The sequence below is a fragment of the Corvus brachyrhynchos genome, unplaced genomic scaffold (genome assembly GCF_000691975.1).
Source record: "Corvus brachyrhynchos isolate BGI_N302 unplaced genomic scaffold, ASM69197v1 scaffold14, whole genome shotgun sequence".
In the NCBI taxonomy this organism is placed as follows: domain Eukaryota; kingdom Metazoa; phylum Chordata; class Aves; order Passeriformes; family Corvidae; genus Corvus; species Corvus brachyrhynchos.
Window position 1 is genome coordinate 8070165 of NW_008239110.1, and position 23888 is coordinate 8094052.

At 37.4% G+C, this 23888-nt stretch overlaps 1 protein-coding gene across 2 annotated transcripts in view; it reads right to left on the reverse strand.

Moving 5' to 3' along the window:
• CDK19 (cyclin dependent kinase 19) overlaps positions 1 to 23888 on the reverse strand; it is a 104505-nt gene that overhangs the window by 48137 nt on the left and 32480 nt on the right. For both annotated transcript variants that reach the window (XM_008637769.2, XM_017739620.1), the window contains exon 3: positions 19087 to 19227. In XM_008637769.2, coding sequence (XP_008635991.1) covers positions 19087 to 19227 — 141 coding nt within the window. The remainder of the gene's footprint in view (positions 1 to 19086; positions 19228 to 23888) is intronic.

The window sequence follows — 23888 nt, forward strand, 5'->3', positions numbered from 1 at the left end:
CAACCATCTAGGGCCTTGTCTTTAGACCTTGTCTGGGCTCTTTGGGAGCACCAAGCATAGCACAGGACAAGACAGATTGCCCAATCTCTGCTACCCCATTTCTGAACAGCGAGATGTGCAGGCCCACCACGCATGGAACAGAAGAGAGACTCACCTCAGGAATACTTTGGAAGAATGTTCTGCTTTTCATGTATTACCAAAAAAAAAAAAAAAAACCAACCCAGAGGGGATAAATTTTGTTCTGCAAAAGCACAGTCAAACTCTTCCTCTGTTGGGCCTTTAATATACATCCCGAATGCTCCAAGATACTGTGGTCAAGCCAAGTCTTTGCATCTCTGCCGTCAAGTTCTCATTAAACATTCTTCACACATAATCTTTACTCAGAACAATAACCCAAAGGCAAATAAACTGAGACGATATTTGCATGTGTGAAACATTACAAACACTACTATTTTCTTCACCTTCTTAAAGGCAAATGCCAGGAGACAGTAAGTCTGACAGAACACTAACATAAGAAAGCCTATGCCTGTACTAAGCTTAGGACTAGAATTTAAGAGAAGGGGGAAATGACAGAATGCTATTCTCACCTGTTTCTTGCATTACTTTGTTTCTGTTCCTGCAGCACGAAAATTAGATACCATAACTGGCAATTCTTTCAGTTGCAGCACTAAATTCCACCATTGCCAAAACCTGGTATTTGTTTTATACAATATTCTGACTACTCCTCTTGATTTAGTAGGGTTATTAAAACAGGAGGATTAAGCCTCTATCCAATCAAACAATAAATGACTGAAAGTGAGACTGGTGACACCATCATAAAACATTTTCTTAATTGCCTTTCACGAAGTATCTTTGGCAGTAAAACTCCAATACCTCCATTCCCCCAAGAGACTGGTAGAGTCAAATAATTAACAAAGCTTTTCTGACTGCAATAAATAACATAATATGAAATGAATAAATATAAATGTAACCCATTTTCATTACAAACAAGCTTCTGCTTGGATAGCTTAGAATGACTGAATTAGGTTGAAATATTAAAAGCCCTTTAATGGGAATGTCAAAGGATGAAAAGAATAGAGTAGCATGATTACCTGAAGTGGTTACTTCCATACTGAATGGGTCTTAACAAGTCCCTTTCAGTCTGCATATGGGCATGGGAGTATAGCTGAAGGGACCCAGAACTATGGAGTACATTTCTTTTGTTAGTAGAGTATAAACTTGGCAAGATTTAGAAAAGCAATCAAAACATTAAATTTTACAGGACTTTAACAAAGGTTTATGTCTAATAATATTTAATATATTTTTCTTAGCTCTTGTCAGTTTATTACATAAGTAATTTTGTAGCATCAAGCTACATTTTTTTTTATCCACCTTACACATACGCTGTTTCTCTATGCTTATTATCTCAAGGATAAAAAGGTGAAATCCCATCTCTTCTCCCCTCCTTCCTTCATGTTGAATCTCAAGACTAAAACTAACCCTTAACTACATAAGCAATTTACATGCCTGTTATACTATAGCATCAACCTTCTTCTCTGCATGGAAAAAATCTAGCTCAGTGATTTATAATGTAACCCCAATCCTTATATATAGTCTTTCTTGGAACATCTTAAAGCAAGCTCCCAAGTTCCACTATTTGCAGGGCTAGGTTATGTGTCCCTTTTCATCACGGTTTGTCCAGCAGATCAATTTTCAGGTTTCAAGAAGAACTTTTATCACCCCAATACAAGCCTTAACACCTACAGCAATAGTGATTGGGATTTAACAGTCCTCTGGACCTTAAGGTCTTAAACTCACCATCCAGTTACCATGTTTAGACAACTTATTCATGTATCACTTGCGGCAGCACAACCCCAGGTGTCTTGCAGTGGAAAAAAAGCAGCTATGGACCCCAAATCAAGCAGATGGACAGAGTACCACTGCTCAGCTGATGCATTATAAACAAAGCTAAATAAAACATAACCTTTGAAACCCATCCCAACAGAAACTTTTTTCCTAATTTATCACCATCACCCTGTTCACCTGAGGACTCAGATTAAATCTCTCTTTATCTCTCACTCAGTTCTCTTCCCAGCTTCCTGACTTGTGGGAAATCCTCAGGCCCATGAAGATCTTTATTTTTAAGAAGACAAGCACCACTGGCCAGCCTCTTTAGCAAAACTTGTATTTCAGACCCAGTCTTGTAACATTAAGTTACAGAAACCTTGTGCTCCTAGACTTCTCTTGGAGGTTTTCCGAAGCTGTCTCCACCTGAACAAGCAGTTATGAAGTCTTTTAACTAACTAGTAAATGCAGTCAGCTGATGGCATCCTATAACGGGGTTGCAGATACTCAATTTCATTTTCACTGTTATTCACAAGAGCATTTGTTTCACAACATTAACCAGATTATAGGAGAGCAGAATCCCCACATCATTTGAAGAGCTGTCCTGCCTCACCAGCCATTACTTTACCCTTTAAAGCAGGGTCCCTGGGTAGCAGCAGTGCTCACCCCTGAGCCAACAACCTGCTCGTGTGCTCAAGGCTGGGGTTTCTGTCATGGCTGGGGCTGCAACATTTCCCTTGAATGAAAAGGTACTGATGAGATTTTATGAGGCAGTGACCCTCACAGGAGACACAGCAAAACATTTCTGGATATACTGCTATAGCAGTATTCAGTATTAGACTTCAATATTACAAAGTTAGGAAAGTACCAACAAGACAGGATGATTCTCTGAAATCTTTTTAGGCTCTTTTTATGTAGAAGAAAAAGTCAGAGGTAACAAAGGCTATGTTTGCAGATAAGATTCATAAGTTATAATATTTCTACTTGTTTTCTGAAGCCTGAGATGTATTCATTACCTGCCATTACTCCCACACACAGATGAGATTAAGAGATTAAATAGCACATCTGCATGTGTTTACATCCATGATGTCTTGGCAATGTTTCTCAATACAAATGCACTCTGTAAAATGTATGCACTCTAAAATTTAGAATAATACTGCATTCCTTTTTTTCTCATTCTATCAGTAAATGCTAGAGAAAGGAGCTTAATCTTCATCTGGGATTCAAAATTTTTATGGTGTTCCTTTTGTAATATAAACTGTAATGATTATAAATCCAGTGTAACAATAAAGGTCTACATGGTCTAGATGTACCTGAAGAATTGAAGACGTAACCCTTAAATCAACACTAATTCAGAATTATCAGCATCTCAAAACAATTTGAAAGCACCTCATCATAACAATTATTCACATAAATTAAAGGTCATATGTGTTTAAGAAGGTTTTCCACCAATTAAAATAATTTTCTAACAGGCCAGGCAGGAACAAGCACGAACCCTTTCAATGCAGAATGTACTTTCCAAAATTACCATAAACAACTGAAAGGCATAGATCTGGAATACTGCTATTCCAAACATGAGTGAACGCTGCCTACACAACAACCCAATTCAAGTATTTTATTGTTTATTTATGCAGCCTTTCTTGCACAAAGGGCACAATGGCTAAAGTACCAAAAAACAGCTCCTGTTTTGGAAAGCTCCAGTCTGGGAAAGGCCAGTACAGCAACAAAACACAGGAGTGAACAGAGAGCAGTGCACTTTGTGTAAGGAAGACACAGAAACTGCACCGACACAACCCAGGGCTTTGGTTTCCGGGATGGACAGAACTTGGAGAACAGTAACCAGAGAGGCTCTTCCAAGAAAAGACTGACACATAAAACATTGAAACTGGGAGGAACAAGGGACAGAAACCAAGGAAAGCTTCTCCAGCCACAGGCATAGCTGGTGAAGGCTGTGAAAGGTTTGGTTGAAGGAAAACTATTTAAAGTTAAGATTTAATATGCCAATTAAAAAATTATGGAGACCACAAATTATCTTTTAAGACTCTTGAGCATTTATCCCAGTTACTTAGCTACTTACATATAGTCCAAGATTGCTAAGTTTTCTTGCCTTGGAAAATAAAAATATATTCCTTTCTCAGATACCATATTATTTACTCAGCTTGATACATATTTACATTTTGAAAACCATTAGTGAAAATGAAACAGTTGCACTTTATAGAATGACATTTGTAATTTGTGTTTTAGTATCAACAGTCACAGCCTAAGACAAGCTAGAAGCAAAGGTTTTAAGTAGTTATGTACCCTGCCACCTTGGGCACAAGTATTTTTGTCTGTTAATCCAGTTTCCAGATTTTCACTCAGAAAAACATCACTTACTTATCCAAAAGAGTCCTTCCACAGAATACTTGCAGACATTCATTTCAAACCAGCATCTCCAAAATTTCAAAATAAAGATTCTACAGATGTTGAGGCAAAGTATGTGGGACACAAGCAAGGAAGGTTCCTAACTCCACAACACCATCACTTCAGAACTGGTAACACTGCTCCCTCCTTTCAATCTATCAATCTCTTACTAGCAATGAGATCATATTTGAGAGCCAAAAATTTCACAAGACTTTAAACAACCTGGTTTTGAACCTACAAACTCTGGCCACAAAGAGCTCACATTGCACTTCCATGCTAGTGGGAAGTGCCAGGACTCCTCATACACGTGCTTGAGTAACCAAAAGCAACAGGCTTTCAACAGCATACTTCTCCCCAGCATAAATGAGATCCTGCTTAAAAATGGTTCATAAACACATCCATTAAACAGTTACATTACATTCTTAGTATTTGCTATGGGCATTTTCACGTGCAGAGTAACATGTTTGGAGTAGCCTTAGATATTCATGCAGCTGGATGAACAAATTAGGTGAAACGAAAGCAGGAGTTGTCAGCACCTCCACCAACATGCAGGTAACTGCCATGGGCACACTCTTGTCATGTGGTGTCTTGCAGTAAGCACTAAGCAACCTGCTCCTTTCCATGAAGGCATGAACATATCATATATTTACCACAGGATACCACCGGTAAAAGTGTGCTCACAGGCAAGTAGAGCAGCTAAAGGGCTTTGAGTTCATATTCCCCATCTCAGCCACAATAACATCTCCTTCAAGAAAACATGCTTATACTCTGACCTGCAAATCTCAGAGGAAGAGGATCCTTGCTGATAACTGATAAATGAAAACTGAGGTGCAGCAGATCAGTGATGAAATCTCTCTAGATTAAAATGAGTTTATCTACCTGACCCAGTATCTTACTGTGTTTACAAAGTCAACACAAGATTGAGGTGATGACACTCTGTCAGATGCATGAGTATTCCATCTAGGCTTCCATAATACATAAATGGAAGCTTTTCAGCCCTTAAATTTAAAATAACCTAGGTAGACAGAGTATTTGGATTGAACATACTTGATACAGTGACTTGAAGTGTTCATGGAAATTACTAGTTTATTAAAAGCTGCACAGTATCTAAAGCAAAATTCTAGTCTTCTGTCCTAAAACCATCTTGATTTATGAATGTAAGCAGAAGAAAAAAAACATATTCAAGGAAGCAGTGAAGGCAACTAGGCCAGAGTAACTTACACAAGAAGCAAGTTGTTTCTTTATTTCCTTTCTTCAGAAGCATACAAAAACTTTTTTGGGGGAAAGAAAGTACATTAAATATATTTATATAGTATAACAGACTGTTACAGCACAGCATTTCAGATTCTTAAAATTTGTTTCTGTAGTATATTGCCAGAATCTCCATTTTTTATTTTACCACCTGATAAACATGCATCAGAAGGCAATTATGTTAAGAGATGCTTTCATGAACGAATACATTAGCTATTAGTATTACTTGTCATTAATGCAAACCAAAAAGCAGTTCTTGGCAGGATATTAACAGGTGATGCTTAAATATTTTAGATAAGCCAGCTTAAGACAAGATGTGAGAGTCTGTTAACTACTTTTGAAGATTAGGCTCTTTCCAAATGACACATACGCACAAAACAAAGAAATCATGAAGTCACCTTAGAAAAATTTAACCTAACACATTAACATTTAAGTAAAGCCTTGTTAATGTCTCTGGAGTTACTTGCAACACTTTTATAATAGTTTTATAGTGAGCATCAAGACCCCTCTTACACATTGAAATTGCTGTGCTGTATCTAATACCATGATGAATGGCTAATTAGTGATTGACCTGGAATGCCTACAGACAGTTTGCAGCACCAACTTCTAAAAGGTTTTTGCAATCAATTGTCAATCAAGGCCGATTCTAGACTGAAGTCTGTAGCTGAAGATTTTCAACTTTCATGCAAGCTAGTTAATCATGATAAGGGATCAGCCTGACACCTCCAAAAACCCTGTACTCAGTAACACATACATTTCTGATATTTTAAATAACACAAACCGGAAAGTTCGATTTTTTTGATCCTTTTTTTTTTATTTTTAAAGTGTACTGACAAAAAAGCTATTTGCTGTTAAAAAAAAAATAAATAAAGGCCTGCCAAACCCAAAATGAATAAACCCCCTTTTTATTTTGTAAAGTATTTTCCCAATGATCTCCAAATGCTTTAGAAGAGTTACATAAAAATTGAGACATATCAGAACTATAGATTCTAGCAATTTAAACATACATGACCATATTCACACATAAAGCTACTAATAGAAGCTAAAAGCAAAAAGGGATAAAAAAAAAAGGGAAAGAAGATTTGATACATATAATTTTGCATGGGGAAACACAGAAAAGCTGTTTTGGGGGAAAAAAAGCCTTAGAAAAGTCAGTCTCAACATCTTTTCTGAGGCAGAACCACTACAGTAAGGAGGGTCACCGAATTCAGAATCCAGAGACTAAGTTTCTATGAGTCTGTAAAGTTTCTGTATGAGTATGGTACTTTTAATGAGAACCTAAAACAAAGGAGAGTCACTCCACCTGGAATGTGTGAGCTTTTCCTACATGGGGGTCAAGTTATGAAACACAGCATTCTACCTGTACCAGCCACAGAACTCAAAGTTGCGAAGGCCAAAGGGAGGAGCGATAATTAAGATCGTGAAGATGAGATAGAGGAGTATTTCAGGAAAGTCAAAGCTGAGTCAAGGTTATATGAGTAATGTTAAAGAAGTGGCAAAAGGCAGATCAACAGATATGGAACGTGGGCAGAGGAGAAGGAAGTTGGAAGCAAATGAAAGATTTGTGTCAAGAAAAAAACCAGAAGAATAGTTGTGAAGAAGGTTCTACGTGCCGAAAACAAAATCCGAAGTAGTTCAGAACTAATTATAATATTTTTCCATTCAACAATTATGCCCTTTTAAAAAATGAAAAACAGCCTGTGTAGACATGCAATGGCTGTGAGATACTGCCAATTCCTGAGAAACATTCTGTGATTCACGTCAAAAACATGAGCATGTTAAAGAGTGGCAGGTCAAGCTGCCCTAATTTTTTTGGTTTTTTTTAAATTAAACAACTCCAAACACATTATACACTTTAAAAGTAAGACACAATTGTCCTTGCTACAGCAAATCTGCCTCAGCCTACTAGATAAAATATCTATGTTTTCAGTGCTCAAGTTTTAGGATTTACCTCACTATTGATGCTGCCAGTAAGTCTTTGGACATTCTCACAAAAATCAAGTGCTTAAAATGCAAACAAACTCCTGTGGAAATTTTTATTTTCTTTTTTCAAACTGTATAAACAGGCTAGACACTCAAGTCCTGTTATTCAAAGCCAGGTTATGATTTTTGAAAAGTTTACTGTGTAACAAAATGCCTTTGAGAAAATCCCTGGCTTTCAGAACACAGCATCAGAGCACTTTATACTTCCTGTTACTCTGTCCCATGTTTTATATAGTCAATGCTCATCAGCTGAAATTCTTCTTTATAGTTGCAACACCAATTTTGAAAATAGTCACAAATTTAGGACTAGGATTAAAGTCTAGAGAAGCTTTATTGGAGGCAATAATAGCTGTGATACAGATTTAATGACTGCAATGTCCCTACTATTAAAAATCCCAAAGCTATCAACACATTTAACAACTTGAAATCTAACATTAATAAGATGAAAAGAGACACACTTTCAGTTTTGAACAAAATTTTTTGTCAGACTGAAGTGCTTCTTGCATGCTGAAGACTAAACTAGACACACACAGTAGGAGGACTGTACCCAAAAGGCTGCACTGCTCTACAAGCACAGCATACAGGCACCAGTCAGAAAAACCCAATATCATACTGTCACTATTATACTGACATTTTAGTCACTCACATTTTCATGAAATCATTCTCAGAAACAATTTAAAGAACTTGGAAATTAACAAAGTAGCTGTCCAGTTTTAATGACAGTAAGCAGGACAATTTTATCTCACCCTCATTAAGGAGTGAGATATCAAAGGACTATGCATTTTCTGCAGAATAAAAACATGCAGGTGAGCAGATACTACAGAGCACCTAATGCAGAGTAAATCCACACCCTAGACTACCTTGCTGTAACTTGTTCATGTAGCCATACCCTTTGCATTAGTTTAAGGTTTTCAACGAAATAAAAACTACCCAAACACAAAAAAAGGGTCCCACATCATGTGCACCATAGTATATATACCAGTGTATAGTTATATACCAGTATATATACCAGTGTATAGTTAAAAATGTTGCTGCCTCTAAATAGTCCATGCTGTCTCACCTGGAAATAATCACCCAGCCAGCAGATGGTTGGAATGCACGGGCTCCTCTGCTGTGGCACTCCAGTCCACTTTTTGCACCTCAAAGGCTGGGTAAGACACAGTGGAGAAGCACCCTCACATCACTGAGTGCACGGTACCCAGCATCGCCCCCACTGCCACAAAGGGCTGCGCAGGGACACCACTGCCTCGCACTGGCACAGCTGAACTGAGCACAGACCATTTTCAGAATAGCCACATTGGTACTTCTCAGACCACTCAGGAGACACACAGAAACAAGTTTAACACAGTTTAGTTAACCTATTTCAACACTTTATGCAGACTTTCTTGAGTGCCCCCAATGTACACCACCTGTGAGAGTAAGGAAGAGAGATTAGCATCTAGTATTTTTCCAATGAAGCAAAAAGAAAAGTCCTGAAGTGAGCAGAACTGTGGGGAACAGCACATGAGTAAGCTACAAGTTATGAAGAAATATAAAGGAATAGGAATATATATCCCTATAGAGAGGGCAAAAAATAAGAATCTAAACTTCACATTGAAGAAGGAAAAAAAAAATCTTGAAATGAGATAAACAAGAAAACAGCTTGATTTAACATCTTTTCAAACTTAACAAACCACTTGCAATATACACTCAGGCACTCTTATGGTACATAGAAAAGATTACTTTTAGGTCCCCTAAAAGGTTTACTGCTTCCCTTCACACTACAGAAGCTGGCACCAAAGAAGAACAGCAGCTCCCCACCAGAGCAAGGAGATGTGCAGTGAGAAACAAGCTTCAAGTAAATCCTGCATCCTACAAAAGAGCAGCAGCCAGCCAGCAACAGCATATATGCTTGCTGACAGCAAAATTACTAAGAAGCTACTGAAAATGTATTATATTATCCAGCTATAATCAGAATTTCAAGCACAGGCCTTACCCAAAACCTAAATGGGTCTCCAATTCTCTTGGGTTTAGCTATCAAGAATTCAAATTAATATTTACCTGATAAACAGTTTTAGGGCTGATACCGGGATTCCCACTCAAAGTCAAGAAACAAACCAAACTTTAAACATCCTATTTAAGAAATATTATTTCAGCTGAGCTGGCAAATAGCTAATCATACTCGCAGTTAAACAGCCACAGAAACAGTTTTCATAGCATTAGAAGTCAGTATCAGCTCATTAAAATGTAACCTACTGGAGTTTGCATTTATTTCATAATTCTAACATTCATCATCCACAACTGTTACATCAAAAGTAACTACATGAAAGGCAAATCAAAGTAAAAATGTACAAGTGCATTTCATGGATTAAAGAAGAATGTAGAACAGAAGACACATTTGTGAAAAATCCTCTCTTTGGCAACTACTACTGTGTAAGACAAAATGGCTTGAGTAGCTGAAATCCCCCACTCCAAGAGGATTTTCAGGAATGCAAAATATTGGCTATGGAACTTTTTTTTTCATGAGTTACATTTGAGAACACCAGCTACACAGAACATTACCATACTAAATCCTGGGACTTGGGCTCAATATTTAAACTAGCAAAACAAGCAGGCATAAACTCCCAGTACAACCTGGCTTCATTTTTAAGACTATTTTTTTTGGTTAGGTAGAACACTTCACCCAAAAAAACCCCAAAAAACATCCCAAACAAACCAGAATTGGTTAAATAGAAATAAACGAATAGAAAAACAACCTCAACCTATGTTCAAAGATTATGAAACCAGTAGGAGCCAAAACATCACACATGGAGGGCTAGCTTGGGGGTGGGAGGAAAGGGTTGCAGGAACACTTTCAGAACAAGAACACTTTCCAGATGCCACTAGCTTACTTAAACAGAATAAAATTATTTCCACACAGTTTTCAACTACTTTATATAGTAGCACAGAAAGGTTACTGAACTGCTTGGAAGTGCTTCTACAAGCCACTCAAAGGAAACCAGAAGGTGAATTGTGCTCTAACACCACTGAGGTGCTGAATGAAGTGGAATGGGGGTCTGTCAAAACACCTGTCATACATTCACATGGGCTTCAGCTTCCAGAGGGCAGGAAAACAACAGAGAATAGCAGTTTAAAAAGTCCTATTAGTACTGAGGTTTGGTATTCAGAAAATTGTGTGTTTAACACTGACTACTTGCACTATAACAAGCCTTTTTTGTCTTGAAATCTTTGCTGCTTCACTGTTAAAATAGGTGACAGAATATCATAAATATTTTAGCAGTGGTCCAGATATCTTGAAGGAATTGTTCCTGTGTTAATTAAAATGTCTTGAAATTTTAATTCCAAGATGGTTTTATGTGGAATTCTGAAAAAGATTACCATAATCCTCCCTAGAGATGAATCTGAAGACCAAATGCCCAATTTCTGAGAGGATCACTTCATAGATTTTGCAAAGTATTTCCTTTGTTTTCTTTAACTGCCATACATAACTGTAGTATTTGGTCTCAAGAGCTACCATAAGGCCAGTGATTTCTGAAACATTAGCCAGAAAGCAGAAAGCATGGAGGTTGGAGAAGACAGAGTCCTGAGATAAGCCATCTGGGAAACACCAGCTGATCAGTCATTTTCTGCAGCAGAGCCAGTTCCTTTGACAAAGTTCACACATAGCAAAATGAGAAATAAACTAACATCCTTTGCTAGTCACTGCAGCTTCCTGGATCACTAATCAAAGATGTTTAATTTAAATGCAAGACAATCTGCAATGTTACTGCAACTGCTTAGTGGAGCAGCAGTAACTACGGCATGTTTGCAAATGAAGAGAAATGTACATGAGAAAGCACAAGATGGCAAGCAACATGGAGGAAGAGAATGCCCTTTTTTCATTTTTTCTTGATTATATGTTGTTACATTAGTTGTATTCACTGATTTTAACATAATTTTCTTGAGCTTCATTAATTTCTATTACTGTAAAACAAGATGGTGCCAACCTCTGTAGCCTTATTCAGAAGGGGTAATGAGTCCAAACAGAAATAATCCCATAGATGCAATTGTAGTCAATCCCATTATCCCAAGGGTACTTTCTTGAAGAGAAAAAAAAGAAAAACTTCTAAAAGCAGCTTCTAAACTTTGCATTTTTACTTAGAAGGCAAAACTTAGTTTCCTCACTCCAAATGGTCTGCTGCAACAGTAAGTTTAAATACATCACGTATTTACTAGAAACCTCCTTACACAGATAGTACCTAAACTGGAGCTACTAGAAAAGAAGATGTTTTCAATCTGTTTATTCTGTATCAGGGAAAAACAAACAAACAAACAAATAAATTCTAGAATTATTTTAATACTTTTGCTTCCTTGTTGCCCTTTTTCCATCTCAGGAAAAGAGATAAGAAGTTCACAGGCCATATGTCATCTGTTGACTTTAGCAGCAAAATGCAGCCAAAAGAACATTAAATCAGCCCCTTTGTTTCTTCTGACTCATCTGAATTTATATCCAGTCAGGGTTTTATGAGCATAAGCTTGTTTCAGAACCTGAGGTAAAGCATTTCTCCTCAACTGTAATTATTTTTATTAGTAAAAATTAATCTACAAACATCTTAATACTCTTGCCACAAACCAAAAGGTATGCATTAGTCAGCCATGGAAAAATTGCTGTTTCCATGTACACAACAGAGGTAACAGTCTGCACGTCTTCACATACCTTTTTAAATCATGTGAAGATTAGTTTTTACAACTGAAGGACAAAAGCAAAGTTCTCAGTAATGAGAAACGCACCATTTTTTAATAGGTGCCCCCAATATATGTTTAATGCTAAAAAAATTTAAAAAAAAATAAAAGCATATGCTGATAAAACTCAGTTTGTTAATCAGCACATAAAATTTCTGGTTCATTTATCTATCTAGAAGCATGTACTGATATGTGTATAGGCACCTACATACTGCTCTTCTGCACCAGTAAATAAAAAAGTTTATCTTCTCTCTAACCAGATATAAAAGAAGAAAAATGTGTTGACCTTTCAGTTAGAAAATTCGAAGTCATCAACAGAGTCTAATTTCTTGAAATACGTGGGTTTAGCTTGCATTTCCTTTCTTTTGGGAAATCTGCAAGCTGAGTAGGATCATTCATATGGTTCTCTGACACTGTGGAAAGTGCCCTCCATCCCAAAGAGATCGTGCAGATGGAATAATAAATGATTAGGAGGCCCGAACCCATACACAGCTCGGGAACAACACAAGTCAGGAGTGCATGTCCATACATATTCCTGCATCCTTCCCATGCATGCACACACACGACGACACAGAATTGTGGGGATTACAATTACAGCGAGTTTTACAAGTTTAAAGAAACTGGTAGACAGGTTGACTTGGTATTTATTTACAGGAGCCATGTGCATGCTCAAATGGGGGCAACAGGGCCAAGAAGCTTTTCAAGCCAGTACAAAATTACTGGCAGAAGGCAGGACCCAACAGTTCTACATTCCTGCACAGCAGCTGCCTGTCAAGAGAGGGATGCATGAACCTGTATCTAAATTTACTTTTGATATCAGCACAAAAATCCCATTTTAGAATTGCTAGTAAAAGGGGAGTTTCCCACACATCTATTTACATTTTATTTTTCAAACCCCCAGTTTGCTTGCATAGCAAAATGAAAGTGGGAAATTTAAAAGCCACTTCAGTTCTGTTGCTTTTTAGGTAACTTTTCTCATCATTTACTGGAAAATCTTGGGAGGGCATAGGGAGGAAGTGGGAGAAGTAGTTAAGTACTATAAACTAGTAATAATAGGCAATTTTTTATCAAAGGCTTTGAAATGAAAGCATGAAAGCAGAAGCAAAAAGTGAGTATCCACATAACGTAATTTTAAGCTTTCTGATGGCTTCATACAATATGCAATTGTTTTTATTTCTAGAAGAAGAGCATTAAATGACAAAAAGAAATTACCTACAAAACCATACTATACCAATTTTATAGCACATAAAGCAGTGAGCTACAAAATAGACCCATAAATAACAGATTGGGAAACAGAGGCAAAGACAAGTTAAGTGAGTTGTGTAATGTGGGAGCAAAGTTTTAGAGCAGAGTTCAGGTATAAGTCCATGGTAAGAGACTGCACATTTACCTACTGAAGAGGATTACTATGAGGAAATGACTGGGGGTTTTCCCTAAACTAAAAGTCAATCAGTCAACTAAAAACCTGAAAACTCTTAGAGCTTTACTGAATTTAATATAACTGAATTACTGAAAATTTAGTAAAATGCTGCTATTCTATAGAAACATTGTGATGGGTCAGTTAAAATACTTATTCTGAATAAACAAAAATATTTTTAAAAAACCCCACAAATTATCAGAGAGGATGAAAAACTAATTAGTTTAATCATTTCTGAATAGTCTGTGCTTTTGAGAGAGACAGAAGTTGCAGATTCCCACAGAAAATTATCTGTCTAACCCCTTCCATTTGGGCTTTCCCTTTCTGCTTTACTTGTGACAGGAGAAAACCCAGGTTGCAAATGGCTGCAGTTTCCAGAAAACCCTGAGAGACAACAACTACTGCATTGTCCACTGCACACAGTTCCACCAGAGATGCGGAGCGGGAGCACTGGAGAAGACAGCTTGCCCTGAGTGCAGTCACGGCCAGCCGGAGCCAGACACCACACTGGCATCTCTTGGCTCTGCTCAAGATTCACCCTTGGAAAGATACTGGGCTTACTGTTACTACACCAGCTGGGTATCCAGGAGACTTGTTAAGATGCCTGTATCTGAGAGCTCACACATCTGATCATCCTAAAGGCTGTGTATAGACATTTGCTATACAGACAGATATGCAGAGTCAAAATTACGTCAACCTCAATTGTCTTCTATGTCCTTCCACCAAAAACGCCCAGATTAGTACTCCATAAATTCTGAAGGTGGGAGAAGCACATAGACCCTCCATAATCCACTCCATAAACAAACAGAAACTGATTAACTTAAGCACACAATAAAATTAGCTCCTCCCAATACAGATGACATAGTGAAACAAACTACAGAACGTAGATGTTATTTTCTCCTTCTTTAACAGACAAAGGAATGGTAATAAAAAAGCTGCAGATGGGAAACCAGTAGCAAAGTCTTTACCACAGCTGGATTCCTCCTCCCTCTCCTTAGTGAAATTAGAGTGAAAAGGTTGATTTGGAGAGAAAGGGTTACACTGAGAAAACCCCACACAGACGTGTCCAGATTAATGTTTATATAATAAAAACACTTAAGCAACTTGGCTCATTTTACAAAGCTACTTTATATGACCATCACAACAAGTAAGTTTTCTATTGCAGAACCCTTAGAGCAACCATTTAACACAATCTTAGGGAGAAGGGTGGAGGGGGAGAAGAAATCTGCATTTCTCTGGTGAGTTTGAGTTCCAACATTAATTTTTCAACCAGTAGTTTTAATAATATTACGCAGTATTCTAAAGAAATGCCCAAGGACATAAGTGGAATCTTAAATTAATTTCTCAGTATGGATTCTGTGCACTTCAAACATCCCATAGATAATACCTCCCTTCAGGAAAATACATTCTGTTACAAATAGAAATTGCTTTTATCAGGTGCTAAAGGATATGGTCTCTACCTGCTTTTGACCTTAAGCAACTTATCTACAGAGGGATTATTAGCACAAGAGAGTGCCCAAATCCTTTCAGTTGCTAACATGAACAGACACTGTAAACACTACATGGGAGATCTCCATTTTTTGACAGCCTAGCAAAGTAAGACCTTTGCTGAACATTCCTGTATAATCGAAATACTTCACTTCTAGGGGAGAAGGGGACAAAGATCTCAGAACACTCTGAAATACTGTACTTCAAGTGCTGCATCTTCTAACTTGCTCTTAATTTGCGGTATGGAGCACTGATTAGATCCCGTTCAAGTGGACAGCCCACAGTGTATATAGAATATTTTAAAAAGCCAAAAGCTTAGTACTCAAAGGTCTTTTCTCCAAGAGCTCTCTCTATTAATCTCTTGTTCATAATGAAGTGCTCCAGCAGCTAGCAGAGCCAGCAAATGCCCCCTCTTCTCTTGCACAGCTTTCAGGAATGCTGCTATGTTGAAATGAGAAAATTATCATAGCCCAATGACATGCAATTCAACAGCAAAATCCCACTCAAAATGGGCTGACAGGAGAACAAATGCATGGATTTTCACAAACTTAGGTCAACTCCACCTTGTGTATAAACTGACACAAGGCTATTCAAAGAAATCAGTAATCCAGTGCTCCTGTCCCATAGTCTCTACTTGTTTGAATCCTGCCATAAAGGCTGAATGTTTTTTAACTGAGAGAAATTAATAGCTTAGCTAAAAAAATATACCTAAAAAGTCATTTAGCACCTTTAAGCTACCCTCAGGATACAAAAGCCAGACACAAAATAACCCAAATACTACAAAAAATTGGAAGATACACTACACTAAATTAGTTTCCAGTTTCTAGAAGCATGAGTGAAAGTCTATTTGGTGTTTGCCTCAATTTGAGCACTTTCCTAAAGCTGGACTTGTGCTGGCAGACTTAAGCTGCCGTAAGTCTTGCATCACAAAGTTATCCTGATTTAATCTTTTAAGAACACTTGCACTCCCTTCTAAGAATCAAAATAGTGCATTTTAACAATAAAATAACCCGATCTAATGACAGGTGATGCTAGAACAGCTTGTTGAGCTTTCTGCCATCACCTCCAGCCTCGCATTGCCTCTGCATCAGCTCCTGCACAGTGAGGGAGCTAACCCTGCAGAAAGCAAGCTCTGCAGGTGAAAAGAGGACACTTTCTGTGGCTTTAACTCCCTGAAGGAGCTCACCATAAGTCAGGTGAGAGTCCCCTGCCAGGCCATTAACATTGGTGTCAATGCCTGGCGGCGGTGAAGAGGGGAACGAGACCGTCTCCTTGTGGCAACACCCATCCATTAGCCCAGCCCAAGGAAAGGACATGGAATTCAAGTTGGCAAGTTCACATTGTTCACCACTTTTATTACCCCGTCATGCGTTTGCTGGCTACTGCTGATCTTAAAAACTATTTAATTAAAAATACCTTAGTAATTTTAAGGTTTTCAAGTAACAAATTTGGTATTCCAGCTTCTTTAAAAACCTCTTTGATTTAAGGCAGTAGTAAATTAAGATTTAAACAATGTTCTTCAAATACCTCTGAGTAAATACCTAACCTCACAGGTTTCTGTTTTTTCACAACATTTGTTAAATAAATTACAGGGATCATTTCCATGTCTCAGGAGACTTTGACTAATATTATGATAAATATTCTTGGATAATCTAATTTTATTTTTTTTAAGCAATGAAATAAGCATAACATGACTTTCATGGATGTCACCATCTTTGGTCTACATCCAAATACAGGTTAAAAATAGTAAGAACAGAGTTATATTAAACCAAGAAAGTACAAGGTGTTTTGATGCAAAATTTGGTTTACATAAAATAGAAAAATACTTCTCCAGCAGATGTAAATTAAAACAGCAAAGAGAAAACCACCAGAAAAATTGCTCCCCAGCTTAAGAAGACGTTGAAGAGCTGGTATTTATGTATTATGCAAGAAACTGACTCCAGTGAAATTGTGCCTGAGGTATCATTCATAGTAGCAAAAAGTCACAAGTATGAGCATACAAATAAAAATTACAGATAAATAAAAATTTCTGGTTAATCAAGGATTTAAATTGATTATTAAATTATTATATTAACCTCTAATTTCAAGTGCAGACACAAGGACATATCCAGAATAACATCAGCTTTTTTCTTACCATGCTCAAGATACAACTATTTGACATACTTGAATTTTTCAGAAATCAGAAAAAAATTTTTAAAGGCAAAGGATTCTGATTACACCTTTAAATCATTAGTGTATCAAAGCAATTTTTGAACTGGTTTCCTTCGTCTTTCTGAAGCATCCTGGAATCCATCAGTTTACACTTATTTGCAGACCAAGAACACACTAAGACTTCACAAATTTCTGTTGTTCTCCTCTCTCAATTATGCCAACATCATTCAAGCACTATCATTCCAGAACCACAAAAATATAGTCATCTTTTTCACAACAGCAACCATCATCTCCCAAAATTTCAAAAAAAAAGACAAAGACATTAGACAATAGTTTTGCTGCAACTCATCAGCAACAGATAAGAACTGTAAAGTAGCAGCACTAGTCACACAAAACACCTGGTGCTGCAGGCTGAAATAACAACACCAGAAAGAAAATTATCAAGGGCATTTGTTTTTATTATCTTAGATACCACCTTGTATTTCCTATCAAAATACCAAGTTCATATATAGCATTTAAGTGTGTATATAATTAACAGTTCCATGAACAGATATGTCTCCCTTAAACAGAGCTGGATATAGACTTTCCAGGTGTTCCTTCTCAAGCTGTATCTAATTACATCTGAGCATTCTGCCAAAGCAGCAGCTGACTCTTTAGGAAAGTAATAATTTTAACGTGAAAATCAGAATTGTACATGCTTCCTGTTTTTGGTCATGGCTACTATTCCAAAGGCAAACCACACCCCACACCTCTCCCCAAATATACTAACATCTGGAATTTAACAGAAAAACCAACAATAAACAACCAAGGAACAAAGTAAAAAAAAGATCCATAACAAAAACTGAAACCTGTTCTGGCCACTGCTGTTAGTTATTACAACAAACATCAAATAAAATTTAGTTCAGAAAGTGTTTGTGACTTGTATTCCAGGCCTGCCTTACTTTATTCTTATCTATTACAAAAAAATTTGCTCTACATCCAAAAATTAACCAAAGTCCCTACTTACTACTAAAAATTCAAGAACAATCTATGTCTCACAAAACTTAATTAGAAACTGCTAAGTTTCTGGACACGCAGCCCTATTTTGACATACTGAGGCAACTACAAAAAATAACCAAATAAAAGTAGTGACTTTATACACAGGTTACACTACCATACCTAGGAGTGTTATTTGGCATATTAACCATCACATTGTTTGTCTCATGCCAAACATTCTAGTTACAATGCAAGTGGCAGCACACCCGTATTAGTATTCTTTTCATAAACCATAATAGTACTTCACTTAATTATGAGGAGCAATGGAAAACTTTAACGGGAAAAGGGGAACTAAGACAAGGCTGCTCTTGTAATCTGCAATCAACTTCAAGAGCTACTTCAGGTCATGAGAAATTTCAAGACGATAACTCTTTTATAGTTCTCTTCTCACGGTCAGAAAAAATACCACATGGAAAAGAAATACTCCACGAAAAAACTACTCTTTCACTAGCTTTTATGGTAACTTGCACGTAAGCCAAACAATGTAAAAGGGTATCAATCACTTTCCTATTTAGATGCCTTTTCAAAGTCATGCGAAAAGTTGTAAGAATGTTCAACCAACAATTATCAGCTGTCTCACGTACTGTTTTCGGATATTGATATCTGCAATCCCTTTACCGGATCTGGCATCATTGTCCGAGCTCAGATGACTCAGATAAAAACAATGTGAAAGCATAGTTTGTTTTCATGTTTGAAGTCGCAACTGGTCTCCTGCAACAATAACAGGAAGAGCTGTAGGGGTCGATACACAAGATTACTAACAGGGGCTTTTCTTGTCCTGCCCAACAGCACACACGTGGAACTTTCTCAACCAGGTATCACGTCACACTTACCAGATCTCTGTGAAGCACCCAGTTTGCATGGAGGTAATGGATTCCATCGAGGATCTGGTAGAGTAGGGATTTAACCATAGATCTTGGCAACTGCATGGGCTTTTTATTTGCTTTTGAGGCACGGTGAAACTTGATAATATGCTAGAAATAAAACAAGTAGAAACATGAAGAAAGTTAGGTGATAGGTGAGAAGGTTGGGTGTTTTGGGGTATTTTTATTACTAACACTAAATAATGGAATGAAATACAAAGTTTGTTGAACTTCGCAATTAAAGTAACAGTGATGCACTCACAATTCTCTTAAATTGTTTTTATTCTCTGAGTTGCTTCAAAGAACAGCTGTCAAGTTTTTGTGAATAACTAAGTACTGGCTACTTACCTCCAGTAAAGGGTCTTAGACATTCTCTTTCCTCCCTCCTCCCCATATGGAATCCTCTTACCCTCAGCAGCTAGAGCAGAACCTTTCAAACCAGGAGTATCTACCAGTAGGAGGACCACACTATGTTTTCACACTTCCCCTCCTCTTCCAAAACACCCAGGATATCATACTTGCAACTACTATTCCCCCCTAAATCAGAATCCCAGTAGACAGAGATTAAGTAAACGTTTTAATAAATATTAGAAGGGGGGGGGCGGGGGATGGCACAACTCCAAAAACCCCACACCACAACATTTCAGTGAGATCATGTTCAAACATCAAAAAATGGTTATCTTCTTGCTTCCAAGTTTTGGTTGCATATTTCATTGATGATGACAAGCTGGTGGCTCTTGGATTACAATAGTCAGTCTGCCCACTGGAGGACAAACACCACTTGAAAACACAGAATGCAGGAAAGAACCCCAGTATTAGCTGATGAAAAAAAAAATCATTAAAAGATTGCTGAGAGATCATGAAATAGTCATAAAATAATTAATTCTAAGATCAGCATGGAGATGATGGGTTAGGCTTGGTTTTGCTACACTGTACAAGAAATAAACTGGAGTGAGGCCTTTCTACCTTTTCAATCCTCAGGTAAGGTGGGGCTATGCAAGGCACAAACCCGATCTTAATATATAGTCATTTAGCAAACAACTAAGTATGTTCATTCAGATGGAAAAAAAAAAATCTCCTTTTTGAAGGCAATTCAATGAAGCACCTGAAATAACAAAATAGTTTTCAATTATGTGTCTTTTGAAAGGGAGAAATAATAAAGGCAGTTTGAATTTTTACTGAAAAGGATACAAAATGCTAGAATAGCGCTATTAATTACCCAATTCTTTAAACAGGATTTGTCTAGTTCAAGATCTTCTTCCTTCTCAGCTTAAAGAGGTAGCCAGTGGCTGTGCTTTAATTAGACCAGCTCCCTCCTCCACCATCCCCACTCCCCACCCAGTTTGTCACTACTGCTCCCAATGAAAATGGTAATGAGTTAATGTTCACTCATGGTAAATGCTACCTCTGGCTGTCACCAGTACTTTAGCCACTGTCAAACTGTACTTAGCAAAAGTGTAAACGATATTGTTTAAAGAGAAATAAGAAAGGCAGAAAACCACAAATAAATCAAAACAGCCTGCTTACTCCCTATCAACAATGTTTCCACAGAGTCTTCCACTACTAAATGTACAGTATTTACGGCTGTGTATTTAAAAACAGTAGAAATTTACAGGATTGTCAGTTTTTAATATACTCATGAGGATCAGTAAACAAGACAAGCTCTTAGTACCCGATCCTTTAGTTGCGCAATCACTCTGGAAACTGTAATGAAATGCTTTAAGGGATTATTTCCTTAGTAAATTTTTTCTTGTGATGTCACAAGATTCTGTCTCATAACTTCAACTAGGAGTCCCTAGTACCACACAATGCTCATTGGGGACTGAGACAGCACCTTCATGTGTAATTACAATATAATTTATAAAGCAGTAATGATACCATAAACTCACAAATTAATATATTCATTAATACAGGAGATGAAAAAATACAGAGCGACCAACAGGCAAAGGTCATACACAGAGACCCATAAATCCAGTCCAGCCCTTTTTCAAGGTGCATGTAATCACTAGAAGGGATTTCTACACCCATTTAAAAACTGACTACTATCCACACGAAACATTAGTCCTTAGGCACAGAGAAAATGAAACTGAAAGAGAGTCTCATGAGACAGAACTGGACACAGTTAACCACAGATGTGTTGAGGAGGAAAAACACACGTGGCTGTGCCTCTGGCCCTGCCTCAGCTGCTCTGGTACCTCTGGAGGTTGGGACTGAGACAGCACCAGGTTGATGCCATTGGATTTCTGTCCCTGCCCTCCCATGTGGCTCCCAGTTAGAAAGGCTAAGGAAACAAGCTCCTTTCTTGAAAGGGTTATTGAATTGCAGAAGTGAATTAAAACAGATAGTTTTGCTTGAAGCAAGCAATATCACCACTAGATAAAATCCAATTTCCTGCAAACGCAAATAAAACCTGCCAGCTTACTCTACAGAAGTTTATATCCAAAAGACCACAAATATCACAGTTTAGAGAACTGAACAAAAGCTAAAAATACATTGCAGGGCCAAGTAGTATAGGCAACTGAAAAGCTGGATTTGGCCCATGACATTGGAATGAATCCACAGTGCTTGTGACCAAGTCCTACAGTGAGAAGTTTTCTAAAAAGAAATAGTTCATCCAATTTCATATAAAGAAAGACCAACACATTTAACAAACACTAAGCAGCAATTCTAATGACAGTGTCCATCTAAGAAACAGAAGAGCAAACAGGTGCTGTTGCTGAACATCATCTCTTCCACTGGAGGCAGCAAGCCTAAACTCTCTCATTTCTTTGTATTTTCAGAAATACATCTATATGCCCCTACCACTGTTGTGGAGAAACCATACCTCAAATTAAATAAGAAAAAAAAATATAGATAGAAAAGAGCATCAAATCAGAAAACAACAGGACAAAAGTTTTGGTGATCTGGCAGATCAGGTGTACAGTAAGCTTCAAAGCAAAGGATGCCACAGCAGTACAACAATGCTAAAGGAACTTTTTAACTTGAACAATTGTGCTGACTTCAGCTATGGCAGGGAGATGTGCTCCTTACATGTCAAAACATTTAATATTTAAGAGTCTAAATCCAAGACCTCAGGTGTAGAAACGGATACAGGTACCAACACAAACTAGGATGCTCTTTATACGTAAGTGCACCATGCAAGTGGAGGAGGCACTCTTTACTAGCTTCACTGCCTGAAGAGTCCCAAAGTGCAGCTTCAAGTACAGCACGTAACAGCCAGAATCTTAGACCTAATAAAGGTATGGGATAATTTACAGGAATTACAGGAATTGTAGCCTGCATTTCCCATTTCCCAGATAACTGACCTAACCACTAGGCTTTAAAACTAGACTTCTCTCATTGAATAAATCTTTTTGCTGAATAGCACAGAATCAAGACTGTCCTGTGAGTTGAGGGTATAAATCTGAACCATGACAGGTATGAAGCACATTCTGCCTCTCTAGGAAGCATGAGGTGAAGTTGGACACTGCAGCTTCTAACCATCAGGTATACTCAAATTCTTTGCTGAATCTCACCCTTAATGGACAACCATTGAGAACAAAACGTGGGGACTTCCACAACCCAAACAAGTCAGAGGCATGTTTGTAACAAGACAATAAGCAAAGGGTCAAAAAGCTTCAGCACTCCCCATGTCCTTTTTCGCTGCAACTCCCTAAAGGTAAGTCACATATACTGATACATCACCTGGCCAAAAAAAGCTGGAAAACACCCAGACTCATTCAGCAAAATTAATGAGGGATGCCTTAATTGTCAATCCACACTATACCAGTCACATGCTACAGAACAGAAACCCATCCACAGTGTTATGCAGACATAAATTCATTTTAATTAGTTCATTAGAACACTGCAGATGCAGACCCTCTTCTGATATATCTAAAATCCTTCAAAATGAAAGAAGAACACATGTCATAAGAGGTGAATAGAACTCCAAGCAATACTGAAATCTATTCAGCAAAATTAGCCAAGTCATTTTCCCCTTCTGTGCATCTGTATTTCTGATTCCTAAATCTTAAAAATATGCTGCCACTGACTGGATCCCAAAAATGATGTGAGTCAATTAGGTATTCACTATAAAATATAAACATAATGTAAAAAATTTTCTATTGCTTGTACATATTTTGTTTTTAATTTAAACAAGACAGCAACTTTGTAGAAGTGCTTTTAAGTCTTTATTCTAAATTAAATTAATACTTCACTGACCAACATTAAAGTACACATTCATTAGCAGTCTAGAAAAGCAAGGAAGCTATACATTTCTGTTTGCAATCTCTGGGACTATTGGTTTTACTTACTAACTGCTTATTCCCAATTTTCAACTTCAAAAAATGTAATACAATTGCAAGGAAAACTGGATAAACCACATTATTGCAGTAAGACCATTTTAGCTCTTGAAAAGGCAAGACCATATAAATGACAAAAAATGAAGAGGAGAAACCGAACTAGACATTTGGAAATAAAATGATGAAACAATACTCAATCTAGGAGTTTGCCTGCCTTCTTCTATGTTACCTTGTGCATTAAAATTGGTTTGAAAGTTGAAAGTGAAGAACTATGTGCATTTTCTAAATTCTCCACCATAAACAAAGCAAACATAATGCATAACAATACAGAGCAAATTCAAATCCCTAGGATTTACCCAGCAGTTAAATAAACATTCAGTAAGATCCTAATTTTAGTCTGCTTCCAAGTCTGTGTTTGTGTCATCCCATTCCCAATTCCAAGAGCTGCTGTTCAGTATGACAGAGGTTAAAACAAGTCAGACCTAGAAACTT